Source organism: Aythya ferina (assembly GCF_964211825.1).
Source record: "Aythya ferina genome assembly, chromosome: 5".
Lineage (NCBI taxonomy): Eukaryota > Metazoa > Chordata > Aves > Anseriformes > Anatidae > Aythya > Aythya ferina.
In genome coordinates, this window is record NC_140301.1 from 62,675,955 (window position 1) to 62,702,799 (window position 26,845).

General features: G+C 45.0%; 2 protein-coding genes across 6 annotated transcripts in view; both read left to right on the forward strand.

Annotated features, from left to right (window-relative positions):
• The window catches only part of MAP4K5 (mitogen-activated protein kinase kinase kinase kinase 5), a 68,305-nt gene extending 56,706 nt beyond the window's left edge, over positions 1-11,599 (forward strand). For all 4 annotated transcript variants that reach the window (XM_084521490.1, XM_084521488.1, XM_084521489.1 and 1 more), the window contains 7 exons: positions 1,046-1,149; positions 1,592-1,769; positions 2,729-2,797; positions 3,487-3,579; positions 5,133-5,203; positions 5,912-5,967; positions 8,277-11,599. In XM_084521490.1, coding sequence (XP_084377616.1) covers positions 1,046-1,149; positions 1,592-1,769; positions 2,729-2,797; positions 3,487-3,579; positions 5,133-5,203; positions 5,912-5,967; positions 8,277-8,364 — 659 coding nt within the window. In that variant the 3' untranslated portion in view covers positions 8,365-11,599. The remainder of the gene's footprint in view (positions 1-1,045; positions 1,150-1,591; positions 1,770-2,728; positions 2,798-3,486; positions 3,580-5,132; positions 5,204-5,911; positions 5,968-8,276) is intronic.
• A 789-nt stretch (positions 11,600-12,388) lies between these two features.
• On the forward strand, positions 12,389-26,132 carry CDKL1 (cyclin dependent kinase like 1). 2 transcript variants are annotated; one of them, XM_084521501.1, is made up of 9 exons: positions 12,389-12,843; positions 15,918-16,039; positions 18,077-18,149; positions 19,642-19,732; positions 20,534-20,734; positions 22,612-22,694; positions 23,209-23,265; positions 23,991-24,146; positions 25,084-26,132. In XM_084521501.1, exons 1-9 carry the CDS (start codon positions 12,676-12,678, stop codon positions 25,189-25,191), a joined length of 1,059 nt encoding a protein of 352 aa, XP_084377627.1. In that variant the 5' UTR covers positions 12,389-12,675; the 3' UTR covers positions 25,192-26,132. The 2 variants fall into 2 exon arrangements, with proteins under 2 accessions (XP_084377627.1, XP_084377628.1); XM_084521502.1 differs by lacking the exons at positions 12,389-12,843; positions 15,918-16,039 and adding an exon at positions 16,052-17,620.
• Positions 26,133-26,845: the final 713 nt, after the last annotated feature.

Sequence of the window (26,845 nt, forward strand, 5' to 3'; positions counted from 1 at the left end):
ACCCTGGAGAATGCCGGTAGCATGCAGCTGATGTGTTGTATGCTGTTTTTGAGAGCTGCCAAGGGTGAATCTGAAGCTCTCGGTGAATAAGGAGATGTTTGGGATCACTGGTTTCAGGCTGCCACATGAGCCAGCTGGTTGCTGTGACATGCAGGCTGCCTGCAAGTGTCACGCTTGTAACTGAATCCCAGACTCGGTGCCATACACAAACACCCTTCTGGTTTGTCAGTTTGCCTCAGGCTTTGACCTGGATCCAATTTTTAGTGAGGCTAATGTGAAAATAATATTTTCCACAAAGAAAAGGCTGGGCATGGATAAAAATGATGTCAGTATGGGGAGGACTGAAGCCATCTCTCAGTGTTCTAAGTGCCCACAAAAAAGTTAAAGCTTGTGAAGTTATAAACTTGTCTTTGGCTTCGCTGACTTTCAGGAAGGTTTGGGTTTTCTACAGAACACACGTCCTTCTGAAATCTGCCCTGTGTGAAATGGTATTTTACACTTTTGTTTAAGCAAAATACAAAGTACCTTGTAGCAAATTTGGACATCCTGTTTAGCTCATCTAAAGTGTCTACAGTAGTCATATTTACAAAGTATTCCTAAAATCAGGCTGGTCTTGGATCTAACTGAGAAAAAAATGTATTTCATTAGCTGTCAAAGCTCACAGGAAGTTCTGGGGCGTCTGGACTGCTTGGGAATCTTTTTTAATTCACAACATGACCCAGACCTTTCACTCCCCCTCATCTCTCAGCCCCAAGAAGAAGGTGTTACAATTTTTTTCTGGCCACTCAGCGTGTGGCCTCTTCACTGGAATGCAAAAAATGCTAGGGGTTATTAATTACAAGGATAATTTAATTTATCTGGAATGTAGCAGAATATTAATCATGGGGGATATTTGAATGGAAATCCAGAAAACTATTATCAGTGTCAAAGTGAAACTGTTTCTTAAATTCTTTGCCAAGATATCTGCAGTTTTTATTTTCAAGTATTCATTAAGCTTCCTGGACTTAATTTTTTTAATTTTTTCCTGTTTGTTTATTTTATATAGTAAGAAATCCATACACAGGACACAAGTACCTCTGCGGTGCCTTGCAGTCTGGAATTGTTCTGCTACAGTGGTATGAGCCAATGCAGAAATTCATGTTAATAAAGGTAAATATCTCATTTTAGTTCAGAACATCTAATTTTGCATCTCTTTCTTACCTGCTCCAAGGTCTCAATTGTTGTATGGTTGTTGAAGTAACCTTTCTAGAATTTGTAATGGAAAGTACATCCTAGTATAGTCCCATTTGTGGGTTTTGAGCACTTGAATTTCTGGCTTGACACATGTTGACTAAGAAAATCCGGTGACTGAATCAGTCAAGTGTTGGATCAAGCCCAGCACTAGCAATAATGGAGTAGCGTGCCTCTGTGTAACCTAATGTTGCTCACAGCTCATGATTTCTTAAAAAAAAGCACTCTTGGTAGCAGTGAAGCACTGTTCTATATCTTTTACATTTTGTGCATGTCATTTTAGGCTTCTTTCTTCCTAGGTAAAAGGAAACTTTAAAAATGTTTGTTTTTTTTTTTAATCCCTTTTTTTTTTCTCCCTCAGCACTTTGATTTTCCTTTGCCAAGCCCTTTGAATGTCTTTGAAATGCTAGTGATACCAGAGCAGGAGTACCCGATGGTCTGCGTAGCTATCAGCAAGGGTGCTGAACCAAATCAGGTAGTTCAGTTTGAGACAATCAACTTGAACTCTGCTTCTTCATGGTTTACAGAAATTGGTGCAGGTAAGACCCTTGGTCTCTCTTGCAACTCTTTTATTGTCTGGTAACTGTTGAACATCCCTGCCTCAGAAGTCATTTGGAAACCCTTTATGCTAGGCAAAATGATGCAGCTTCTCTATGTAAAGTATATAGAAGCCAATCCCAAGTTCTTCTTGTGATGATTTGCCAACCTTACTGTAAACTATCTTAAAAGACTTCATTTTTAGACAGATCTTTTATTAAACTTCCTTAAATAGTAACGCAGACCCTGCTGATCGAGTTCTCATTTGTGGTCGCATACTTTTTACTGGGGTCAGCCTTAATGCTCTTTCCCCTTCTTTCCTGTGTAAAGACTCACATAAATGCATTCTTGTCTGTCCTCCAGTCCTTGGGGGAGGCTTGTCATCTTCAGCTGGCTATTAATAAGTAGAATGTTTTGTTTTATCTTCAAAAGCTGGTTGATATTTTGCAGATGCTTTTCTTTGCTGCCTTTGTTGGATGCAATTTTTAACCTTTAAATACAGCTGTATTGAGAAATTCATTAATAAAAAGTATGCAAACTATTAAATTCTAGTTTAATATCAGCACAATAATCTTTCCAGATGTGAATTTAAAGGAAAAGAACATTTTTTAGGGGCAAGGATTCCCTTGATGATTCCTTTTGTTCATTAACATGCCCCTTCATGAAGGAAGCTGACTTTCTGTGCTGAACTGTAACATAAAATGCATTTTATGCCAATAAACAGTAATGCTTTCATATTAAATACATGCTTTGAACTAATGGGTTTGTCCTTAGGCCCTGTTCTGCTCCTATAACATTCTGGAATCACGTAGCCTTGAAAATACAAAATAATAAAAATATTGTAGCTTGCAAAATGCTTGTAGCATTCTGAAAATACTGTACCAATTGGCAAGAGGATGGGGGGATGGCAGAAATCAGTGTTATGATGTGATATAAACTAATTCCTTTTCTTTTTCACTAGGCAATCAACAGTTAGATGCCATTCACGTAACACAGCTGGAAAGGGACACTGTCCTAGTCTGCCTGGACAGTAAGTAACAAGCGACTCTTGGGCAACTTACTATCTCTTTTGCAAAACATGCTTTGCACAGTTGTTGATTTTAACTCTACCATAAGTTAATTTTTTCCTTACTAATTTGTGGTGTAGCATTTCCTAACAGATACGATTCGAATAACTGTTCATTGTGACTCCTGCAGTTCCACTTTCCCTCTTCACTCTTGTTTCTTTCCAAAAGGAAATGTAATGCAGCATTACGGCTGAGAATTCAAATCCATGCCAGTCAGAAATTTTCAGAATTTCCTTGGAAAATGTGCCATTTGCCTGTTGTGTATGGCTAGCCAGATAAAAGGCTAGCACTTGCATCTTCCACAATACCAGTAACAAAGACTCATGCATCAGAGGGTAATACCTCCCTGGGAACTTTGCAATGACTTAATCAGCCTACGTTTCCAACCTTTATGTTGCATTCACATTTCTGCACTAAGTTTGTTTTCAGGAAGGCCGTCAGTAAAGTCTAAAATCATACAAAGTCTATAAAAACGTTTTGTGTGTTTATTTTGAGAGAAGGTGCTCTTGGATTAGATTTGGGCAAACACCGTAGCTGTCAGATGTGGGCATTTTTTTGCATCTGAAAGTTGAAATTAGTATTTCGTACTTAAAGCCATCAGTAATCCTTTTTGGCTGTGGGTTTTAATATTTATTTTTCTGCTTTTCTTGAGAATTTGTGAAAATTGTGAATTTACAAGGAAAATTGAAGTCAAGCAAGAAATTGGCCTCTGAGCTGAGCTTTGATTTCTGCATTGAATCAGTGGGTAAGTAATTTGGTTCTCTGTCAGCTCTCAAGAGCTGAGTATGGGGGGAATGTTGAAGGGATTTTAATAATCTAGATTAGTCTAGTGCACCCTGTGGGGTCTGACTCTAAAAATTGCTTGCGTCGGGATATTGTGAGCAGTTTCTTTGCAGTGGCATGTGTAAGAAAATAAGCCAGTTGCCAGGTAGGGTGTATCCATTGTGTGTGTGTTTCCATCTGGTGTCATTTCTGTTTCTGTAAGCAAAATCTATCATGATTTGATTTTAAAAGGTTGAATAGTAAGTTTAAGAATTCAGTATTTCAGAAACTGGACTCTTACCTGGAATCAAAATCAGTGAAGACACAGAAAGTGAACTTATTTTTGTTACCAGTTCTGTACAGCTTGCATTTCTGGGTTGCTCACACATCTTCCTTTTCAAAGATTCTTGACATAAGCGTTTTGTATTTGGACAGCAGGTGGTAAGCAGTGTATAATCTGTGTACAGCATCTTTATTAGATATGTCAGAACCATCCTGAAGTAAGAATTATGATACTTTTAATCAAGCCTGTGATTCTTCCCTAAATTCTGACACGTTCTAATTAACTGCACTGCTTGTATCATACAGTATCTCCTGCTGACACATACATAACATGACTTGACCATTGCCTTTTCCTTGAACTCTGAAGGAATTCACAGACAGATTCATTTATCTAGAAGTCTTGTGCTTACCAACTGACATTGAATAATGCGAGCAGTTCCTTACACTCCAAGCAGTCTCTTGGGAATTCAGGGTATTAAACAACTTCATTTTCTGATCGCAGGGTGGAGTGAGGAATAACAGGTGGAGATTAGTTGGCCGTTGTGAAAAACATTGCTCTTAGGATTGTGTTGAGTGCCTTTGTTCTGTGTATGTAGTACAGAGCTAATACTGAGCAGATGCAAAGCGTGACACAGGAATAGTAAAGGAAAACATGTAGGGTTTAAGAGAACAAAACGTTGTATAAACTACGTTTCTGTAACACTGCTTAAAGAACACCAGGTTCTTCATCCAGTATTTTAAAGAATCTAGTGACTGAATCATTCAGAGCTGGTAGTTTTCCTCTCTTTGGCCCTGAATGGCAGACTCCTCCCATTTTTCGTGCTCATGTCTATTTTGAAGTAAATGTAATCACTAAAAGGGTTTGTAATTTCCAGCAACCCAGAATGTTGTGGTTGGCAGCATGCTTATGCACTTCCTGGTGTTTTTTTCCAGAATCAAACCATTAGGAAACCAAAGGTCCAGAGAGTAGATGTGAAAGGGAGAAAAGTTAAAAACAGAGATACCTATCTTGTCTTGGCAAACAGGGCATGTCTGAGTGCTGTCTGTAAAAAGTAATGTGTGCATCAGATCTAAATAGTAATTTCAATCAAGTTTTTCTACAGTGATTTTAGAGTTTTGGTCTGTCAGGAGTTGAAGTCTCACCATGGACTTTATTATCCACATGCTTCCCATTATCATTGTTGGTGAGAAGCCCACGTTTTCTTGGTTCGGATAAGCCACGCTTGGGTCTGATTTTTGTTTCTTCTCTTGCAGTGTGCCTTCAAGACAGTGTGCTAGCCTTCTGGAAACACGGCATGCAGGGGAAAAGCTTCAAGTCAGATGAAGTGAGTAATCTCCCAGCCTCTCCTGGTTTAACTTTGTCCTATTCCTCATTTACTGCTTGATCCTTTGGCCCCTCTAACTGCTTCCCCAGTGATAATGCTTGTGCTTCACATTGTCATTGTAGCAGCTTGCTGGTTCTTTGATTTCCCCTTGTGTGTTGCTCTCAGTAGAGCTCACAGACATGCTTTAAGCAGCTCTGTTTCCAAGAGTGTCATTCAGAGACTCCTAGACTGGTTCTGCACAGAGGCAGCACAGATCTGGTGTATGCAGCACTTGGGTTTCCTGGATCTCATGAAAAAACCCTAGTTGGGAGTATTCCCTTAAAAAAGGAAAAACAAACAGCATCCCTTTGGAAAACAAAGAAGTATGATTTTTTTTCAAAAAGGACATCGCCCTATTCAATAGCATCCTGTGTAAAAATGCAGGGGAAAGCTAGTCTCGCCTTCTGTGGACCAAGATTTGATCAACATAGTCCATCCATGCCACCAAGTCTTCTAGACTGATAATGCTCTCCAATACAAAAATTATTTAAAGTAAGTTTTACTTGAGGAAATGTAGAACACTACTTAGTATCAGTTTTTATGATTCAGTTGTGTAATTTGCACTATATTTGAGTTGTTGAAGAGACTGATCTGTTTTTTGTCTTCTGGCTCAGACCAATACATTTCATTTTGCCACTGAAATGGACTCATATCTCCATTTTTCTACAGGTTACCCAAGAGATATCAGATGAAACCAGGGTTTTCCGCTTACTGGGATCAGACAGGTAATCACCTTGGGAATGTAAACCTATTTTCTTTCAATCAGCTCTCTAACTCCCAGCTGGAATTGGGTTCCATCTCACAACAGATCCATCCGGAGGCAGTTGTGGGGGAGGCAGTAACACTGTTTCTGCCTGCAATAGCCAAAAAATTCATTAGTGATTTACATCCAAAATTATTTCAAAGAGCTCCTGTAACTCCCCCACTAACTTTTCACTGCAGAGATAGATTTTTGTGGTGAACTGACATTATCTTGGCAGCAAATTACTTCTAAAAAAGCCTTTTTGCTCTGGACCTTGAGGCCTGGAAGTTGTGGAGCAAACTACAGCACTTAGAGGTTTTAATGCAAGGTGGTCTAAATTCACCCTGTTACTCCTAACCCCTGTGGGCAGGGGGTAGCACACGCTGCTCAGCCCAGGTTTGAATCCTTGGCAGAAGCTGCCCCAGTGCCGTGGGTTTGGACACAGGTACTTGTGGCTTCTCAGGCAGTCAGAGCGCTGAGTGTGTAAGCAGACGTGAGTCATGAGGCAAGAAAGGAGTCCTGGTACCTGAGCTTCTGCTCCCTCCTTTGGCCTGCGGGCAACCTGGCTCTGACTCACTTTCTGTAAGTAAACCATAATTTTGTGTGGTTACGTTCTTGGATCCCCCGTCCAGAGAGAGAGAGAGAGAAAGAGAACAGGAGTAGCCTATGCAGGAGGCACCTGAAGTCTTGGCTGCGTGTGTGAGTCACCGAGGGCCCATTGTGCTTGATCACTGTGGTTGGAGTTGAGGGCCCTTACCAGAGCCGACTCTGAGATCCCAAAAATGTAAATACAACACAACCTCTGACAACGCGTCCTCTGTCTTTTCTGTCTGGTATCCCCCTCCTGCAGGCAGGCAGTGGTGATTTCCTTCCCAGCGATCCCCAGCAGAGCAGGGGGCATTTTATTACAAGAATAAGCTTTTGCTAAGGTCCACTGCTGTAAAAATGCCATTTTTGTAAGTTCCAGGCATGTACTGCACCCCCATCAGTGAATCTTTGTTGCGTGCTGGATTTGGTACCTTTAAATGGCTCAAATTTGCCTAATTTCTCTGGGCTGGTGAACACGAGTGTACTAAACACGTAGAGGGATGGAAAGCAGTGTCTTGGCTGGTTCAGTTTGAACTTCTATGGAAGACCTGCACATCAATAACAACTCGGTACTAAATACCAAGGTGTTTCCGAGGCTGGAGAAAAGGTTGAAGTCCTGCTATGTGCAGGTTTGCAGAGAAGCCATTTTCGTCCATTCTTATTGAACTGCCAAATCCTTCCTTCTGTATTTTTGCATCACTGTATGGACAGAGCAGGAGTCTTTTTTTATGACATACATCTGAGTGAGATGTGGTAACACATTTTTGGCCTGGATCACTTAAGAACTACTGAGTTACAGAAGTGAAGAGCAGGGACAGAGGCTGTTAAGGGTGAGACTTTGTATGAAAACCATCTGAGGAACGTGATATGGGAGGAGAGTGTGTGCACTGCTAACCCTGAGATAGGCTTCCTTTGAGAAATCCACCTCGGAGTTCAAATGGCACATTTGGCTTATTGGAAAAGCCAGTGGAAAACAAAAAGCAGAGAGAAACAACAAAAAAAAATGACAGAATGTAGTCGTGGGACCTGGTGTAGGGAAATGAGGGAGTCAAGCAGCTGGAAAGCAGACAGGAGGACAGGGGCTATCAGCTGATGAGGTGACTGTCAGGGTTCAGCACAGCACAGACGTGTAGAGACCAGGAGAGCAAGGTACCCAGAGGAGCATCCAGGACTGTTACCAGCAGGATGAAGGCTGGGAGGGGTTGAGTGTTCCCTATGAACCCACTGGGTGATGAGCATTTTTAGGGAGAACTGTTTAGGTTAGCGGCTGATACTCACCATAGGAGATATAAACATATTCAGGCTGTGGATGATAGGAGGGTTGTGTCTTTTCACAGCACTGTGGCTCTGAGATAGCTTCCCAATAGAAGCAGAGGACGTAGCTTATTTCAGAGTGGAGTACACCATTTTGTAAGAGATTTGTAACATATTACACGTCTACAGGTGACAGGGGTAAATTTTGGTTCAAGGAGCTGCTTCTAGTTCTCTGTTCCTTGTGCGTTCTGCTTTAGGCTTGCTACAGAAGGGATGCTACAGGAGGTAACTGGTTTAAAGAATAAAATGCACAAAACATTTAGGAGTACCTGTATCTCTCTAATCTTTAAAAACCTGTGAGCAACAAGATTGTTCTTCCTTGGTAGTTAAACTATGTGCTTCATATTTTTGCCACTAACGATTTTGGATTTTGTTTGTGTTTGATTGCAGAGTGGTAGTGCTGGAAAGCAGGCCAACAGAAAACCCGACTGCACACAGCAATCTCTACATCTTGGCTGGACATGAAAATAGTTACTAAGCAACAGTAACCTAACGCAAATACCAGTGAATTCACCACACGAGGAAAAAAGGAGCATTAGGAAACTCAGTACAAGCAGGACTGTGACTTGCCGTTTCTTTTCTTGTCACCTAAATGATGCTGTTTTAGGGTGGAAATCAGTTCATTTTTGCAGCTGGGAACAGCTGGTTCTGTCTCTTGCCACTGTGTGGTTGGTTATATCAAGTTTGCTTAATAAAAGCTGAGAGATAAATAGCCCTTTACTCATTAGCTGTAGGGAAACAGAGCCTTTAAAATAATGTTATTCAGTAAAGGTGCCATAACTGTTAAATATTTGACTTCCCTTGGATTTTCCTTATCTTCTGTAGATACAGATATAGTGCTGGCTGTTTCCTTGTTTTATACTGAGTCTTATTCTTAATAAAAAAAAGTTTTGTGTAGGAAGTGAAAGTATCAGCAAAGCTTTTTGTTTTTAAATCTGCCATTCAGTATGGCTTTGTATAATAGACTATTTAATCCTTATTTATTAATCTGCTGCTAGAATGGTGTAATGTATCTAACTTTTAGCAAAGGAAGGTTGCAGAGCAGCTTACAGGTTTTTTTACAATTGTATAAAGATTTGATTATTCTTTTTTCTTGTAGAGATGTAGTGCATTATTGAGGGGTATGTTACAATGTTGGTTGATCTTGTAAAAATGCAGTTTTGTACAACGAAGTATTTTGTATTGATTTTTTGCCTGCAGAATTGCCATAAAAGGGATTTTCTTATTTACTAGATGTAGGGTGTGTGTACACAAAATATAATATTGATATCAGACATGTTGCTACTGGGTGGGTGTGTACAATATACATACGTGTGTGTGTGCATGTGCGCATGTGTATTAAGTTGACCGGCAGTGTGTATTTTTTATATATATATATATTTATATATATATATAAATGTACAAAATATATATGCTTTATTTTCATAAATTAGGGATAAGCCTCGTGACGTGAAATGGAAATTGTACCTGGTCATCATCCTTAATGAATGAAAGTATCATGTATCGAACTGCCCATGACGTATAGTTTATTTATACTATTCCAAAGGGGAGCCTGTTAGCGATGGCTGAACTTAGGAGCTTTTTTGTCCGTGCAGTCGTTCAGCTGTCTTCAGTCAGACAGTTGTTTGGAAATGGTTAATTCCCCAGCTGTGTAGTATAAATAAATATGATAAGAACCCGTACTCTATATTAAAGCTTTCAATCACCTTTTCCCTTTCCCTATTTTGTCATCTGCAATTTTCTTTCTCTTTTTATTTCTCCATTAAAGAGTCACATTGGTTCCTTTTGTCTTCCTCATTAATTGAAATTCCTGAGGTACCATGAAATATAAATATAGGCTGACTACAGGATAGCATCTGGTTCTACTACCTCATATTAACCTGCTAGCTTTGATGTAAGTAAACACAGTCCATAGGCAGATACAGTAGCAGTTCATTAAAATTTGAAGGGAGGGTTTTTTAAATTAAATCCTTCAGTCTGCTGCCATTTATTCAACTCCTGTGATCTGCTACCCTGAGAAAGCTTCACAAGTCATTTTATTAAAGCATTAAAGGTAAGTGTGTTACAGCAGCTTGGCCTGTCTCAAGGCTTTACTGACAGAGCAGAACTGGGCTGGTTTGATCTTAACTCGCAGCCTGGCGAACAGAGCGCTGGGTTATCTGCTTAGGCATCAGACTACTTGATTCATAATTTAACATAGATGGAATTAATTCATCACATGTGATGAATCAGTAATGTCTTTTTGTTACGAGGTACAGCTGGAGTTTTACGTTATGGAAAGGAAAAAAAAAAGACAAACCTGCACACAATTTAGCATTTTATCCACTTAGCATTGTCATTCAAAACTAATTCTTGTTACTGACTTGGTATTTAAATCAAGTCAAGCTTTTCAGTTCTGAAACCTTATCAAGGTTTAATAAATACTAAGTGTACAGATAGAACTTGAAAATCAGCCCACAAGCAATGTACTGAAAATGTTTTAAGTGGTCAGCTGTAATTGGATCAGCAGTGTTAAAAGAGACATTTAAATTTTGTTTTAAGGAAATTAAATTCTCTAGTACTGACCTAGTCTATAGGTAACAATGATTGGTGACTAACTCTAAAATTGTGTAACTCATAGATGACAACAACCTTGATGAAAAAGTGAAGCACCAGGTATAGATGTTGTAGAGCAAATGTTTTCACATAACTTACTTTATTCACTGCAGAAGGTAATTTTGGCTTCATCTTTGAAAAGACTTAAAGATCTCTCAAAGAGTAGAGAAATGTGTGAATAAAATATGAGTATTTATGGGGGATAACTGGAGTAAATAACTACTAGGTCAGGACACTGTCATGCAAAAATAATGAACTGAAAGTATTTTTCTTTGAATGACATGAATGACTGGTGATTTGCTGAATTATAAAGAAGGAATCCAGGAAAGCCCTCCTGTAATCAAACTTCCTTTTTAGCTGTTAAAGCATTTCTCATGGTTTATTCTGAAATGCTTTATCTGGTCTGGTTTTATAGACAGTGGCATTTTTTTATATAATCTGCAAGATACTGTTTCCTAGTGTAAAACCTCACTTGTTACTCTTAGGGGAGTATGGCACAACTGATTAGCATGTTTCCTAGCTGGACTGGCCAGTCTGGGTGACTCTGACTAGTGTGATTTGTATTGTTAGGCTGTTTAAGTTAATCTGGTATCGTCTGTATCCTTGTATGTTTTTGTGACATTTCAGCCAGGGTTGAGAAAGCCTAGCGTGTGGTTTTGGAGTTTATTAAGCAAAAGCTTGCTCTCCCCCTCATGAGTCTTTTGACAGATATCAAAGTATTAGTTATTCGATGCACAAGGTGCATGTACTCAACTTGAAAGCCTTAAAACAGGCTCCTAGTGCTCTTTGAAGTACAGACAGTATTTGAAAAGCAGCACGTAATTAGTCTCTTGATTTCCTGATCAAATTCATTGTAACTGAGAACTAAAACTGTACTTGTGATGACATCTCTTCAAAAGATGAGAGGTACAATGCATCAGTGAGCCACTATGTCTCTGAGTAAAAAAAGTGAAGACTGGGAGACTCTGAAATGTACTTTTTTACCTTGTTTATGCATTAGATTGTAACTGAGACTCTAACTGCACTCGTTCCAGTTTGTGCAACTAGGCTTTGTTCTACTTCAATTTCTGTTGCAGTTCATTTCAGTCTATGCCAAATAAACTATGCTTTATTTGATACCGAGGTGTGGTGTGGCCTGTATGGGGTGTCTGGGAATGACGTTTGGGGCTGACCTCTCATCTGAGGAGCTTCCACAGCGGCGTAGTCCATGGACCTCTCTCTCTGAGGGAGCTCTGCAGGTCTCTCTTGGGGACAACTCTATCAGATGATTTCCTCAGAAAAGCAGCTGGAAGTTTAGTTGGCTCACAGCATTTGTCTGGTGCTTTGATTGCAAGTCTTGACAGAGCCAGGAGCATCTCAGTGACTGGGTAGTACTGCTGAGAGGAGACACATTTGTCATAAAAATGAAAGGGTACGCAAAGAACCAGAAAGAGACCGTGTGTGGCAACACGGGGAGAGTTATCGCTGATAGATGTGGCTTAGGAAGAAACAGAAATGGTGCCCCTTTTGTTCTGGGTAGTATTCAGAAAAGACCTTGGGAAAGAAAGGATTGGTGGTGCGACAGGAGGTAACCTTATCCCAGAACGCTGCGTGGAGCAGAGGATCTACACAGAGCTGAATTTCTACAAATCAACTGGAAGAAGATTGCCACCTCGTTAGGGCATCAGGAACTGGGTAAGCAGTCACGGACCTAAATGGGTGCCCAAGAAAAGGTGATATAAAGGTAAGAGACGGGAACGCTGCAAGGGACAAGCTCCTAGTGGAAGCTCAGCAGGGGGCAAGCACTTGAGGTGCTCGAGCTGTGTGGGGGAGACGATGCAACATCTGGGCTCCACACCAAATCCAGCTGTGTTTGGGCACCCAAAATCCTCTCCAATAAAATATATATAAAAAAATCAGAGGCCGCCAGCGCCGCGCAGCCCCCCCACAGCAGAGCAGGGCGGGAGAGCCTCGGCAGGGGGCAGAGCAAGCGGCGGCGGCTCCCGGCTGGCCCCGTGTCCCTAGGGGCGGCTCCTCCACATCTTCTTTCCCCTCCTCCTCCTCATCTTCCTCCTCCTTTTTCTCCTCCTCCTCCTCCTCCTCCTCCTCCTCCTCCTCCTCCTCCTCCTCCCTCCCCTCAGCGCCTGGCGGGAGCCGCCTCACGGCGGGAGCCCCGCGCTGAGGCGAGGTGGCGGCGTGAGGCGGGCTCGGCGCCATGGAGCGCTACGAGAAGCTGGGCAAGGTCGGGGAGGGCTCCTACGGCGTCGTCTTCAAGTGCCGCAACAAGGACACGGGGCAGGTGGTGGCCATCAAGAAGTTCCTGGAGTCCGAGGAGGACCCGGTGATCAGGAAGATCGCCCTGCGGGAGGTCCGCATGCTGAAGGTAGCAGCACCTCGCCTCTGCTCAGCCTGTCCCGAGCTTGCGTTCAGCCTCTCTGTTTCCTTCCCTGAGGAAATAAAAGCTCAGGAATGTTTGCAGTGGGTCAGACCCCGGGTTCACGTAGCCCACCCTGCTGGCAGTGGGCCAGGAGAGTGCAGAAATGAGGAGAAAGCCAGGAGAAAGGAGAGGATGGGGTAAGATTTCCTTGCACAGACCCAGCTGCTGCCAAAGGCACTAAGGCTTAGCAGGCGCTCACGGGCATCTTCTGCTGAGAGTTTGATCTCTTTCTACACTCATGTATTCATCTGGTCTCCATAGCATCCTGAGGCAGCGAGTGCCACAGCCGTCAATGTGCTGTGTGAAAAAAGTATTTCCCTTGATTTGTTCCAGACTTGGTGCTGGGTGGCAGCACCCTGGTTGTGTAGGAGACGTGGGGGGTTCCCTTTTTGCTCCAGGGCACTCCTGGTTTTATACACCTCCGGCATCGCCCCATCTTCAGTGAGCTCCCTTCCCTGCAGAAGAGCAATGTAAATGTTTTTTGACGTTGAACTGATGAAAGAACAATAATAACAATGTGTTGGGTTATTTTACATTTTAAAATAACATAGAACGCTTTCAGTAGGATGCTTTTTTACAAGGAACGCGCAATTCAGCCTGGATACAACGCGTTCTTGTAGACTGTCAGGGATTTAGGATTTTGAAGTTAACTAAACCCCACAGAAAGCTGCAGAGAAAGATGTTGTGTTTTAAGACTTCTTTCCCAAAACTGATAGCTCCTTGGTTGCTGATTTCTGCCTGAGGCTGTTCCCAGCCCTCGCTGCCCATTGGTGTCGCAGCGGTCGATCGCTCCTTGCTGTCCATGTTCCCTTCCATGGAGCTGCCCTGGTTTGCTTTTTGGGAACCAGGTGACTTTCAGGCTTACAGTAAGTGCAGGATTTCAGCTGGTTGCTGTATTTCTTGTATTTCTCCTCTCCAAATCTCTTTTGTGCTCTCAGCTTGTCTTTTATTGAGCATTTATATATAAATGAATGATGTAAATGTTATTGCCGAAGGAATCCCTGGAAGTCTTTTTAAAAGATGTTTAGATGTAGAGCTTAGGGATATGGTTTAGTGGGGACTGTTAGTGTTAGGTCAGAGGTTGGACTCGATGATCTTGAGGTCTCTTGCAACCTAGAAATTCTGTGATTCTGTGAATATGAAGGCCTGATTCCCTACCTGCTACAGAAAGAGGTAAAGAAAGCCTGAATGTGAGGCTCGAAGAGTCATCATCTAGGGAAAAAAATATTAATTTTTCAGTTAGGTTATGTGAAGAAGCAGTCTCAGTTTTCTCCTTTCTGAAGCAAAGGGATGAGAGGTGGCTGGGTTGTTTTAGTAAGCGATGCTGGAGATGCATTCAGATTGAAATGATCTAAGAGATCTGAAGAGGAAAATAATCGCAAAGTCCCTCGTGCAGATGGGCAGTGCATCACCCTGCAGGGTACAGAGCAGCACAACTGCGGCTGGCCGTGGCAGGACCTGTGTCGGGGCAGTGTTGATTTTAACAAGTGCAGACCTGCAGAGAGAAAAGTCTTTTCAGCTTTTTCCCTGTAAATAGCAACAGTTTGTTTGCTTGTTTGTTGAGGTGGTTCCTTGCTCAGGCAACAACTCGGTGTTTGTCAAAGATGCAGTGAGGTTGGGTTTCATCAGAGGAAGAATGTAGGGCTGATAAATCACCACCGTAGGGCTGATAAATCACAGTAAGGCTGATAAATCACCATTCTGCACAACAAACGCCTTGTAGATTCAAGGGCTTTGTGGCCAGGAGCCGCAGGAGGCAAGGTGGGAGAGCAGGGCTGGAAGCAGAGAGCCAAAGACGGGTCCCTGCCTGCTCCCCGTGCCCTAGGAGCGGCTGAAACGCCTGCTGTCTTCACACAGGAGCAGCTGTAACCATGGGGAGAAGCCCGCAGGTTTGCAGTTCCTTTGTGTGGAGAGCTGCCGGCCTGAATGCCTGCAGAGCCCTGACCTGAGGCTGGCTGTGAGCAGGGCGTGGGGTGGTGCCAGGGGCACCCTCTGCAGGTCCCGTGCCCACCAGAGCTCGTTCCCAAAGCTGTGTCCCCCCTGAGCAGCCCCAGCCCAGCCAGACCTCGTGCTTCAAGCCCAAGCTGTCTCCCTCCAGAAATCCAGCTCCACACTCTCGTGAGGACAGCCAGGACACAGAGATGGTGCCTCGACACAGCCAGCTCCTGCGACAGTCGCTCCTGAAGGCGATACCACCAACCTGTTAATGGCAGAGGTTTCCAGAGGTCTCCTGTTACCGTTGGTTTCCTTTCTTCTTGCGTTACAGTCAGCTGGCAGCTCTTCTGGCCTCGCCTGTCCCTGAGAGGGGACACCTACCAGAAAGGAGCAAGGAAGTGAAAAGGAAGGAAATCTTGGTTGTTATCTGGGTTTAATCCACGCCACCACACGGTTTACACGGTGTGGGCAGGAGCCCTGGCCCCTCACAGAGACTGAAGGAACAGGATGTGAGGGTGGTAGGAGATGCTCTTTAGAAAGATCAGCTCCTTGCAGCCAGCTGCAGGACTGAACAGCCACGTTCCATACACCCGTGGGGGGCTTGCTTGAGGGCTCGGAGTAGTTTGGGTTCAGTAGTTTGGGTCCAGAGGCAGTGAGCTCCCTGGAAGGTCTTTTTGTAAGGAGCATTTACAATGATGTGTTTGAATAAAATGCATTCCGTGATCCTTCACCCTGGGGCTTCTGTGTCCTAAAGCCTCGGTGCACGTCCCTGCAAGCAGTGTGGACGGGGCCGTGCATCATCTGAAAAGAAACACCAACATCCCCCAGCTGCCTCCCTGCTTTCTTCTCTGAATGCTTTGTCTTCACCCCGTGGTTGAAGCCCCCTCCTCGTGGTGTCCCTAAATGTGCGTTTGCCTTAGGGGGCTCCTCCCGTGTGCCATTTCCCCGCGTTGTGCTGTGCTTCTGCAAAAGGTTTCAGCTCGAGGAATTGAGATCCTGGGGGGTGAAGGCACCGCATCCCTCACTTTTCCCCAAACACCCCCCCTGCCATGCAGCAGCTAACGAGTCCTTCCACTGTGTTACAGCAGCTGAAACACCCCAACCTGGTGAACCTGCTGGAAGTCTTCAGGAGGAAGAGGAAGCTGCATCTGGTCTTCGAATACTGCGACCACACGGTGCTCCACGAGCTGGACAAGCACCCCTGGGGGTGAGTGACCTGTCCCGCACTGACAGCTTCCAGCAGAGGAGGCAGGGGGTGTCCACGGGAGCCCGTTGCTGCTCCGCAGTTTCCAGAGGGATTTCGTTAAGAACAGGAGAGGTTTCTCAGCACGGCGCCCAGGACTCGGGCTGTTATTGTGGCTCAGCAGCAACATCCAAAAGAATTGCTCCTGCCCTGCTCACCCAGGTGACCGGAGCGCCGAGCCCGAGCATTTGGGTGCTCGTTGGCTGGCTCGGCAGCAGCAGCCCCCAGTGCTGAGAGATCTCGTGTCCTGCTGCAGAGTTACCTGGAGCTGTGCCTGCTCCTCTCTGCACAGCCTCAGAGAGCTCGGGAAGGTCAGAGAGCCTCCTCTTTGCACAGGCACTTGCACAAAGTGTGAGCTACGTGAGCAGAAGGCACATTCTCCAGGACAGGGTTTATTCTTTTGACACGTTATGAAGGACAGTCCCACTAGATAGCTCACCCCTAATTATTCACCGTGAGCTGGTGCCATGGAAATGCTAAGCACAAGTTCATAAATCATTTCACAGGCCTGAAGCTCAATGAATTGCCTGCAGGAGGCTAATTTGGGGCTGAGTAAACAAGAGCCTGGTATTCTCTGTGTGGTACGGAGCTGTAGGAGAACAGAGCACACTCGCAGCACGTGGCGCTGGGAGCTGCTCAGCAGCAGCCACCCCAGTTTGAGCCTGTTCACCTGGAACCCAAAGAGAGGACCCAAAACCCTCCTGGAAGAAAACACTTCACATTTCCTTTGCATTCATCACAACAACTGCAGTGGGAACGTGTAACGCCTGGCTGCGTGCTTTGCTTTTGATCTGCAGATGGCCAAGGCTGTTGTGGTCGGGATTAAGATGGGTGGGCACATGTCTCTTTGCACGATGTTTCCAGGTAATTTGGCCAAATCGTCCCTTTCTCAGGCTGTCAGTGCAGAACTCATCGCTCTAGGGTGTTGCTGCAGGGAACCTCAAGCTTTTCAACAGCAGTGTCAGCACAAGACCTTCAGCACTGACAGCAGAGGGGATCTTAAAGCCAGCCTCTTGCAACTTTTTTGTAATTTATTATTTATGATGAATCAAAATTTTTACAGCATTAGATATATGGAATAAAATTGGATTTGAGCTTGAAACTGCCAAGACTGTCACTCTGCCTTTCCTGGGGTTGTTGAAGACCATTACAGGCAGACAGAGAAGAGGAGAGGAGGCTGAATTTTGAATTTTTAACAAATATTTTTTCTCAGAAGCGATTGCCAGCCACTGGAGGAAAGGAGCAGAGACGCAAACCAAAATAGGGCCTTATACTCCTGCAGGAACATCCTTCCTGTCCCATTTGGGCACCTCTCCACTCTGCATAATCAATGACACGACAACATAGCAGCTCAGAGCATGCATCTCCATTGTGGCTACCTCACTGCCTCCAATTCTGAGCTGCTGCAGAGGCAGAAATGCCCCCTGGCATTTCAGGAGGACTGCGAGGAAGTGTGGGTGCCAAGCACAGCCACGAGACAGGACTGGACACGGACCTGCAGGCTCTGACACGCCGTTACCAGGCTTATGCTGCTGGGACTGAGTGGTACGAGATGCTCTGCAACGCTCCTGGTCACCGTAAATCCTCGTGTCTTATTGCACTGGCGTTGACTTTCTCTCTGATGCTCCTGCAATGCTGGGAGGGCAGCCTGAGAGGAGAGCTTTACCTTCTGCAGGGCTCTCTGAGGAGGTGCAGGCAGGGCTCAGCTGCAGCTCTGAAGCAGGGGAAGAGGCACAAACAGCCTTTACCATCAGCAGCCCAGCCTGACAGCTTCCCTGCAGTGGGAGAGCAACGAGCTGAGGATTTTTGTGTGTTTCTTGTAACATTTATAGCAAAATAATGCAGCTAGTGTTTGTCCTCTGCATTTTCTGACTTGGTCCCCGACTGCTTTGCTCAGACTCCTCTATGATTGTTTAGCACTCAAAGGCCTCCTCTTCCTTTTTCCTGTAATAGTGAAGTTATTTTTGTGACCAAAGTAAAAAATGTGCTTTTTTACAACAGGGTGCCAGAGCATCTAGTCAAGAGTATAACCTGGCAGACTCTCCAAGCTCTGAACTTTTGCCATAAACACAACGTAAGTCCCCTGACCAGCACTACCAAGTGCAGTAGCGTGGCTTTGGATGAGAGATTCTGGTGCCGTTTCTCTGATTACGGGGTTTTCATGGGAAGAAGTTAGAGGTGCCATTTCCCATTTTCAACAGAAAACACATATCTGAACTATTAGTGTGTGCCCACAACAGCTGCATTTAGTCACGCAGGTCCCTTGGGTTTGCTGTCGAGAAATGATTTGCACTAATGACCTTAAAGCAGCTTCCAGGCTGAGCAAGAATATATCCTTATATGTTCCCTGGGTCATGTTTCCTGTTATAACACATGTAATATTACAGCTGATGTTCAGAAAACTGGCTTAATGTCTCACCAGCTCAGACCTGAGCAAACTGCTGCTGGTTTCCCGGCAAGTCCCTCTGCTGATAGTCACAGGAACTGAATCCTGTCGCCAGTGAAGAGGTTTCAAAAGTTAGATGCAGTAAAACAGCCGTACAGCCCCTCCCCTGCTTTCTGGAGGGAGATGAGAGCTCTGTGCAGGGCAAGCATTTTGCAGAATGCTGTGGGGATGCTTTAAGAGGCAGGGGAGGAAAGGAGCCTTTAGGAGAAGTCCATTAGGCAAACTTAGCTGGGAGTTGTCTTTGGTTTTGTTTATCTGCCAGTGCTTGAGGTTTAGGAGGCTGGCAGGAGATTGCTCTGGAATGGGTGTTTTGTCTTTGCTCGAAGAATTATGTCCGGCTGAGACGCAGGAACTTGGTCATGGGTCTGTCCTGCTTCCAGGATTTGTTGTTTTGCTGTTTCTTTCTGTTCCCTCTCTCAGTCTGAAAGATTTAATGGAGTTTTAAAGCCAAGGAAACAATTAGATGCAGTCTGGCCTGCTGTACATCACAGGTAATGAGTTTTTATGCAGTTGCCCTTTTCTGGCACTGGTTTAACAAGGAGCATTTCAGTCCTTGGGAGCAGACACAGTAATTTACCACCAGCTCAGCTAGGAGAAGCCCAAGGTGTTTGCTTTGCCAGCAAAACCCTTTGCTTGTCCACAAGATCATCATCAGGAAATCAGTTCCTGGACTTGATTGAGGAACTGATCCCATGGAGCCCCACACACAACAGCCCCTCTCATCGGGATCTCTCCTAATTGAGCCCCTCATTAGGAGTGTGTGATACAAACCTGCATAAGGTTTCTGGTTTCTAGAGAGCTGGTTTCAGGTTAAGGTACACGACAACCCAAGCTCAGCCAGTACTGCCCGAGAGATAAGGATCTGTGCAGGCAAGGCTGGGTGCACGATGTCTCATCCCAGGCGAGGTAATTGCCGTGCCCAGCAGGACGTGACTTTAGCTGCTCCTAAGAAATCCTTTCGTCTTCTCTCCCAGCAGAAATGATTGCGTGGTTAACATTCGTGGCACAATTTGCGCGGGGTGTGTGGCTGAATGAAGAGGTTGTTTGTCCGAGGGCCAGGTGAAATACTTGCTTCTAACCTTGGGTGTGTTTTTTTTGTCTGTTTGTTGTTTGTTTCCAGTGCATCCACCGCGATGTAAAGCCAGAAAACATCCTGATAACGAAACACTCGGTCATCAAGCTCTGTGACTTCGGATTTGCTCGCATACTGAGTGAGTGCTGGCCAGCTGCTCACACGGACCGTTACATGTGAGGCTCAAATGGAGTGCAGCTTCAGGCTTTAAACCCCAGTCAAGACTCAATTGTCTTTGATGGGCCTGGAAATCATCCCTATAACGTATAAGGGTTGGTATAAGGGCTGGCACAAGGGCTGGCACGTTTTCACAGGGAAAGAGGCTTTGGAGAGGCCTGGGTACAGATCCCCAAGCCAGTTTACGTGCAGCAAGCTCAGACAGCCCAATGCCTCTGTAAATAAACTGCATCAGAGCTCCCCGCCGGTGCAGCTGCACTGCTGTGGTGCAGGAGCTGCTGGATTGCAGCCAGCTCGGGCACCTCTGCGCTGCCTGCGTTGCTTGTGCAATGCTGGAGACCCAGCTGGAGCTCCCTGGCAGGAGGGCCGCCTTTGGCAGAAGGCACTGTCTCTGCAAACAATGTCTTCACATTTTCCGTCATAATAACCCCCTTCGTTTTTATTTTATTTATTTTTTTTTAGCTCTTGTTCAGACAAATCATGTGGGCTTTGAGAAGTGACCACTGGCTGGCACCGGGTCCTGCTGCAAAGCTCCGCATATTTTCAGTGCGAGAAAAATCTGGTCTTGATTTTCCCCAAACCCTAAATGTTTCCACGTTGGGTTCTGCGAGCGGCCGGTGACTCATCCTGTTCCTGTAGCTCTTCCCTGTCCAGGAGGTGCTCTCGTTGCTGCCCCAACATCCGTCAAAACCTCTGGCGGCGTGCCTGCCTCGCTCTGATCCCGCTCTGCTTTTTGTTTCTCTCCTCCCGGATCCCTCCCCAGCTGGGCCCAGCGATTACTACACGGACTACGTGGCCACCCGGTGGTACCGCTCCCCGGAGCTGCTGGTGGGCGACACGCAGTACGGGCCCCCCGTCGACGTCTGGGCCATCGGCTGCGTCTTCGCGGAGCTGCTGGCCGGGGTCCCCCTGTGGCCTGGCAAGTCCGACGTGGACCAGCTGTACCTCATCCGAAAAACCCTGGGTAAGCATCCCTCAGGGCTCCCGACACCTCTGGCAGGCTGCAGCTGCCCAAGAAGTGGGTTCCTCTGTGCTGGGAATCAGCCAGCGGGAGGTGAATTCACCCAGGGTGAAAAAAAGAGCGAAAAAGAGCGTGCACACTTTGTTTCTCTGTCCCACCTGCTTGTCTTTGCTCTCCCAGGAATTCTAGGAGCCACTCTGGCTTTGAAACAGGTTGAACAGAAGAGCTGTTATCCATTTAACACTTGAACTGATCCAGTCTCGTTGCTTCCTTTTAATGCTGGTGTGTAACATCTTGTTTATGGGGTGGGAAGGAACAACCCCCCCCTGTTTAGATGAAATTCTTGGAACGAACACAGAACTGTAATTTTTTACTGAGCAATTTACAAAACTGTAAAGGTGACGAGTGGCTATAAACAGATGAGCTCCCTAGCCAGAAACCCAGTTTGATTGCTTCATCCTCCAGAATACACTCGAGCCACTGTTAGCTGAGCTATAGTTGGTTTATTTTTAATGACAGGGTCTCAGCCAGAAATCCTCTTTTGATCCAAGTGGTCGATGGAGGTAGAATCAACAGCAAAAAGCTCCTTGGCCAAAGCTGTGTAATTACGGTGCTTTGGCTGTTGCACTGGTTCTTTTTTTAAATTCATTTTAAACATTTTGCTTGCTCCAAGCTGCGACAAACTTCAAAAAACAACGATGAGGCTGCACTGGGGAAACAGCTACAGCGTGTCTGCAGCGACGCTGCATTTCTGCCCTTTTCCACACAACATCCTCAGGACTGCACAAAAAGGGTTTCGATGGGAGTTAAATTTTAACGAAGCAGGAACAATTGTGGTCGGTCCCCTTGCAGCAGTCAAAAGGCAGGCCTGTTTTTGCGCGCAGGCTGCCTCGTGGGGATCCTTTCCCTTCGGAAAGGCTGAAGCAGAGCTTTGGTATGGCAGTGGGCTGGCAGGGCCCCGCTCAGCCTCCCTGCGGACACAGCCCAGCCAACAACGTGTGCCCACGTCCAAAGCAAACAGCGACTCCTGCCAGTCGCTCGTCCCCGCCCGGGCAGCTCCGTCGCGTCCCGTGTGAGCAGGGCAGCGAGCTGCTCATCTGCTCTTGCCTAACACTTTGGGAAGGATTCCTGGCTGAAGCACAGCTCTGTGGTGAGGCTGGAGTTTCAGATCCCGGTAGGTTTTTGCACAGCACCCTCTAGCTATGATGCCTGAGCACATCCCAGCACGCTGTCACTCATCGTTCAGCCGGCACACGGTGGAGGTACTGGGTGCTGGCACGGAGCAGGTGTGGTTACAAACCTTAGTATTTCTTCCATCTCCTCCCAGTGCATTCTTCATTCTCCTATTGAGGGGTCTTTCTGCCAGTGGAAATCCAAATTTGCAGTTTCCCAAATAATGAAGTGATAAGATCCAGGCATTTGGCGTGAGGAGATGCACAGAAATTTGTGTTTTTACAGCCCCCAGCTGCAGTGACCACAATTCACACTGACCACTGCTGCACAGCACAGAACCTCGGAGCCTGGAGGGGAAGAGGCACAGCAGCTGGGTGCTCCTGCCCCAAAAACTGCTCCCAGCAGCTGCATTTCTTGGCGTTATTTCCAGCATGAGGCCCCAGGCAGTTGTGACTGCAGGCAGCTAGAGATGTGTGGCCCTGCCTGTCATTCAGCACAGACAGGTGGCTGTGCGGTCACTGGTGTGCTGGATGGATGGATATTTTCACAAAAGAATACTTTGTCAGCTCACTTGATGGTAATTCCACCTCTTTAATTGTTCTCTTGGGTGCTGTCAGCCTTGTTCGAGGATAAGCTCGTTCAACGCAGGTGCTGTAAAAACAGCAAATCAATTTAACTTTTCTTTTTTTTCTTTTTCTTGGTCAAAGGGGATCTTATTCCCAGGCACCAGCAGGTGTTCAGCACCAACCAGTTCTTCAGCGGGGTGAGAATTCCGGACCCAGAGAGCATGGTAAGAGCTCCCTTCGGATGCATTCCCCTTGCGCCTAGCACTGCCCAGCAATCCATCTGTTAAGGAGACACAGTGCTTGGATAGAGAAATGCCCCTGCCTCTTTTTCCCTAGAGTACAGGTTACCTGCATTGGATCTAGAGCTGGAAAAGCTTTACTTTTCAGCTTGGCCAATCCTTTGCCATGCAGAACTTTTTCCCTATCCAAAAGCTTTGCCTGTGACTTTGTGCATGTACGCTACAATATCATTTGGAGGTGGCTGAACCCCTCTCATGACTTTTTAACTGATACCCTGTGGAAAAGCAATCAAATAATTAATCTCTGCTCCTTCTCCCCCACTTCTGGTGGCACGGCAGCCAATCTACCTGTAATGGCAGGCAGCTCCCTGCTAAGCATGTGAAGTGACATGAATTTGGGGAGGTACAGGTCACGCTGCTATGGAAAGCTGGGCCTCTGTATGCTGGTGAAAGAAAAACTTGCTAACACGAGTACACTCACTCTTTTTTTTTCCTCCAGGAGCCACTGGAAATGAAATTCCCCAGTATTTCACACCCTGCTTTAGCTCTCATGAAGGTATGCAAACTACCACAGAATGGCTGAGGTTGGTGGGGACCTCTGCAGGTCACTGGTCCAAGCCCTGCCTCAAGCAGGGCCACCCAGAGATGGGTGCCCAGGACTAGGGGAAGAGCTCTGCACGGAGACTTAGCAAATGCAGTCTGATTCAGGTGGCAAATTGAGATTTGGCTACTGAATAATCAGACATTCGTAGGAAAACAGAGCTCGAGGGTACTTGGGGAATACTTTTAATCCATTTCTCTTTTATCCACTCATCTTTAGCATGAAAATGGAAAACACTGCACTGTTAAGATGCACTGAATGGAAACTGAGGATGAATGAATGCATTAAAACTAAGGTGCAGCTTTCAATAGTGCTACGCTAAACACTGGAACGACACAGCTAGTGATGCAGTGGATTCCCATTTAAGAAAGCTGTTCTGGTTCAAATGAAAGTTATAGGCTTAACTGTTTTTTGAGACGTGATGGTTTGCTACACCACACAATTGTAGCTGTTCCTGTAGCCTCAGTTTCTGTCAATGCCTTGTGTCAGAAGAGCCAATTGTTCAACATTAGCTGCTTTGCAAGCTTTGTGCTGACTCTGAAAAGCCAGACTCTTAGAATTAATTTAAAAAATGAAGGCATATATCTGTGGGAATAGTTGTTGGTTGTTGTGAGTAGGTGGAATTGTGCAGACGGTTTTATCAAGTGTTCTGTGTGATTCTTTATTTGTTCTTTTCTAAGGGCTGCCTTCATATGGACCCTGCAGAGAGGCAGACATGTGAGCAGCTGCTGCAGCATCCCTATTTTGACAGTATTAGGGAGGCAGGAGATCCGGGGAAAGAACATGAAAAAACAGCTCGGAAAACAGCCAAGCTGACACGGAAGCATGTGCCAGGGGTAACATTTTCATAGTAGTATTTAATGTTCTTTGTCTAACGAGGGAACTCGTTTTCTTTGCTTGGTTCCCAAGAGTTGCTCATCCTGGCACTTAAGGGAGAGGCAGAGGTCCCACACTGGACCAATCTAATTTTAGCCCAAGGAGAAAACGAATCTCCTGGCTAACGAGTAACTCAGGACAAACCGAATTCTGCATTGCAGCTCCGTTGAGTCACTGGAGATAAGCAGCACAGCAATGGGAAAGATCGGGTTTATCTAGGAACGTGCATTCCCGACAAAGTATAGCAGGATAGCTGAACAAACTGCAGCTGAACAGCTGGTTTAATTCAGAGTTCTCTGGGATCTTCTTGATGCTTTTGAATCCCAAATTATAAAGATGGCAAAAATGCCCGCTTCCATTTGTAACTACTGATGGGATGTGAATCCTTGCTGACTTCCAGACGCTAGACAATGCAGTGGGCATTTCTGCAACTGAAGTGGCCAAGCAAACATTTCGCTGCCGTTTCACTCTTTCCAGACTCCAGCCCAAGCCTTCGAATCCTGCCCATGATAAGAGTCATTCAGCAGTTCTTTCTTCTAACGATGTACATTCCCCATGACAGCTGTAATACTGAGCTGGTAACATGCAGGGAAGTTGGAAATGCAGGACAGAGAACTGCTAGAGCATATAATTTCCTGGATCCAACTGACTCACATCTTCCATTTCTATGACACTGGATATAACTGTATTTTTTTTCCCCTGGATGTTTGGAAGAAATACCTCTAATGAGCTACTCTGGTTGCAGTCCAGTTGTAGAACACCAGATCCATGACTCTTACTTTAAAAAGTATAGAATTACAGAACAAATAGTTCTATAGCTTATATTCCTGTTAAAAAATGAAGTGTGTGCTTTATTCTCATTTCAAACACATACACACTGAGTAACTTCTGCTTTAGTTGCAGTGCCTGCCTCAGTTAACCAGCAGTAACGTTCTGCCAGCTCTGGACAGCAAGAAGTACTTCAGCAAAACAAGGAAATCAAACTACCATTTCCCTAACATCTAAGGGATGGAAGATTAAAAACTACGCATTGTTCAAAGTTCAAGTTCTTCAGAATTTATACAAGGAGGAGATGGGATGGAAAACTAAATTACTACATGTTATGACATATAAAAGTGGTCTGTAAAGTAATGCACTCTGGGCCACTAATGGAAGGAAAGCGATGCACTCCAAGCTCCCGTTAGTCAGTGATCTGTGTACAAAGGAAACTACGTTTGTTTTGCTTTAATTCATGACTGCATGCTGGTTCAGGATTGCCACAAACCAGTGTTTACAGTGTGAATCTTAAGAACTCTGTCGCCTATCTGTTGCCTGTAGTTCAGACTTGGCAGAAGACCTGCAACCTTGCCAAATAAATCGGAGAGTCCCACTGTGTCCAAACAGTTACACTGTTTTAGACTGGGGCTAAGTAACTGATCCTGCACTGCTGTAACCTTATTCCCTATGTGCGTGGAAGACAGATGTGTGTGTTTATGGAGCCAAGACTGAAGCCAGGCTACCTAAGTGGTGCAGTTAGTTATAAACCTGCTGAAACAGCACTGCTTTAAAGATATGTCTGCCTTGTGTACTGCTTTCTATATCGTGGAGTATTAAAAGTACTGGCAGTGACTTAGACTTAATGGAAGGCTCAGCAGGGACGGTTACCAGAAGGAGAACATAATTAATGAAAATCTATTTTTTCTTTAGTCTTTTTGGATTTTGTCCTACCTGTTTCTTCCTTGCATTATGAGGTTATTTTTATTTGCTGTTTCTGTCAATAGTGAAGTCACTCTGCCTAGTGAACAATTGTTTTTATCAAAAACAATTCATGAATGTAATTTATAACAATAGCCAGACACAGGCAGGAATTCTACCTAAGTATGTGTAGGAGAACAAACGTTGGGGTTTGTGTAACTTCAGAATGTAATGTTGTGTTTGAATAAAATAAATGTAGCTTGTTTTTCCAATTTACAGGATGTGGTTTACTGCATAAAATTTTAATGACGGTCAAGGAACATCCTCTTCCTACTTGCAAACTACAGCAGAAATGTTTTCTTTTCCCAGTACTGCTATTTTAACCTTGAACGTTGTTGGGTGCATCAGTAGTTTTGGTTACACTCAAAAAGCTTTGTCCTTCCTGTATGGCTAGTCAGTCACCTCATCCTGTGTACTTGCAAGGTACCCACCATCAGTTCCTGGACCTGGTCCTAGGCAGTGCAGGCTGGAAGGAATTTCGTTTCTTGACACTATTCGTGCCTGCTCTGTGCTAGGAGACACCATGAAGAATCGGCCCCACCGTGCAATATGACCCCTTCCAGTGCTTGGCACCATTTACCTCAGAAGACAAGCTGACAATCAGGGGTAAGAAAAGAGAATCACAGTTCTGGCAAGGTAGCCATGCTTGAGACATTACCATTAAACCTGCTTTCTTTAAGTCACCACCTACCGTCTTTCTCTCCACTGCCACCAAAGCTAGGAATTAGACTAAAAATGCTACGTTCCTCCTGAGGGTGAATCGTTCTGTTTAGCAGAAGTGACATGGTTACAGCTAAACAGGTACACAGAATTTAGTCCATGTCAGCACATGGCAAAAATTTGAGCAAAGGCATATCTAAGGAGAACCCGCTTCTCCACAAATGAGAGATGTACACTTCATCAACACAGGTTTTTATCAAGTCGG

Excerpts from the sequence above, each read along its gene's own strand:
- CDKL1 (XM_084521501.1), top strand. The coding sequence starts at position 12,676 with ATGGAGCGCTACGAGAAGCTGGGCAAGGTCGGGGAGGGCTCCTACGGC. Across the intron at positions 18,150-19,641 it reads ACTTTTGCCATAAACACAAC|TGCATCCACCGCGATGTAAA; the intron begins GTAAGTCCCCTG and ends GTTTGTTTCCAG. Across the intron at positions 22,695-23,208 it reads TTCCGGACCCAGAGAGCATG|GAGCCACTGGAAATGAAATT; the intron begins GTAAGAGCTCCC and ends TTTTTCCTCCAG.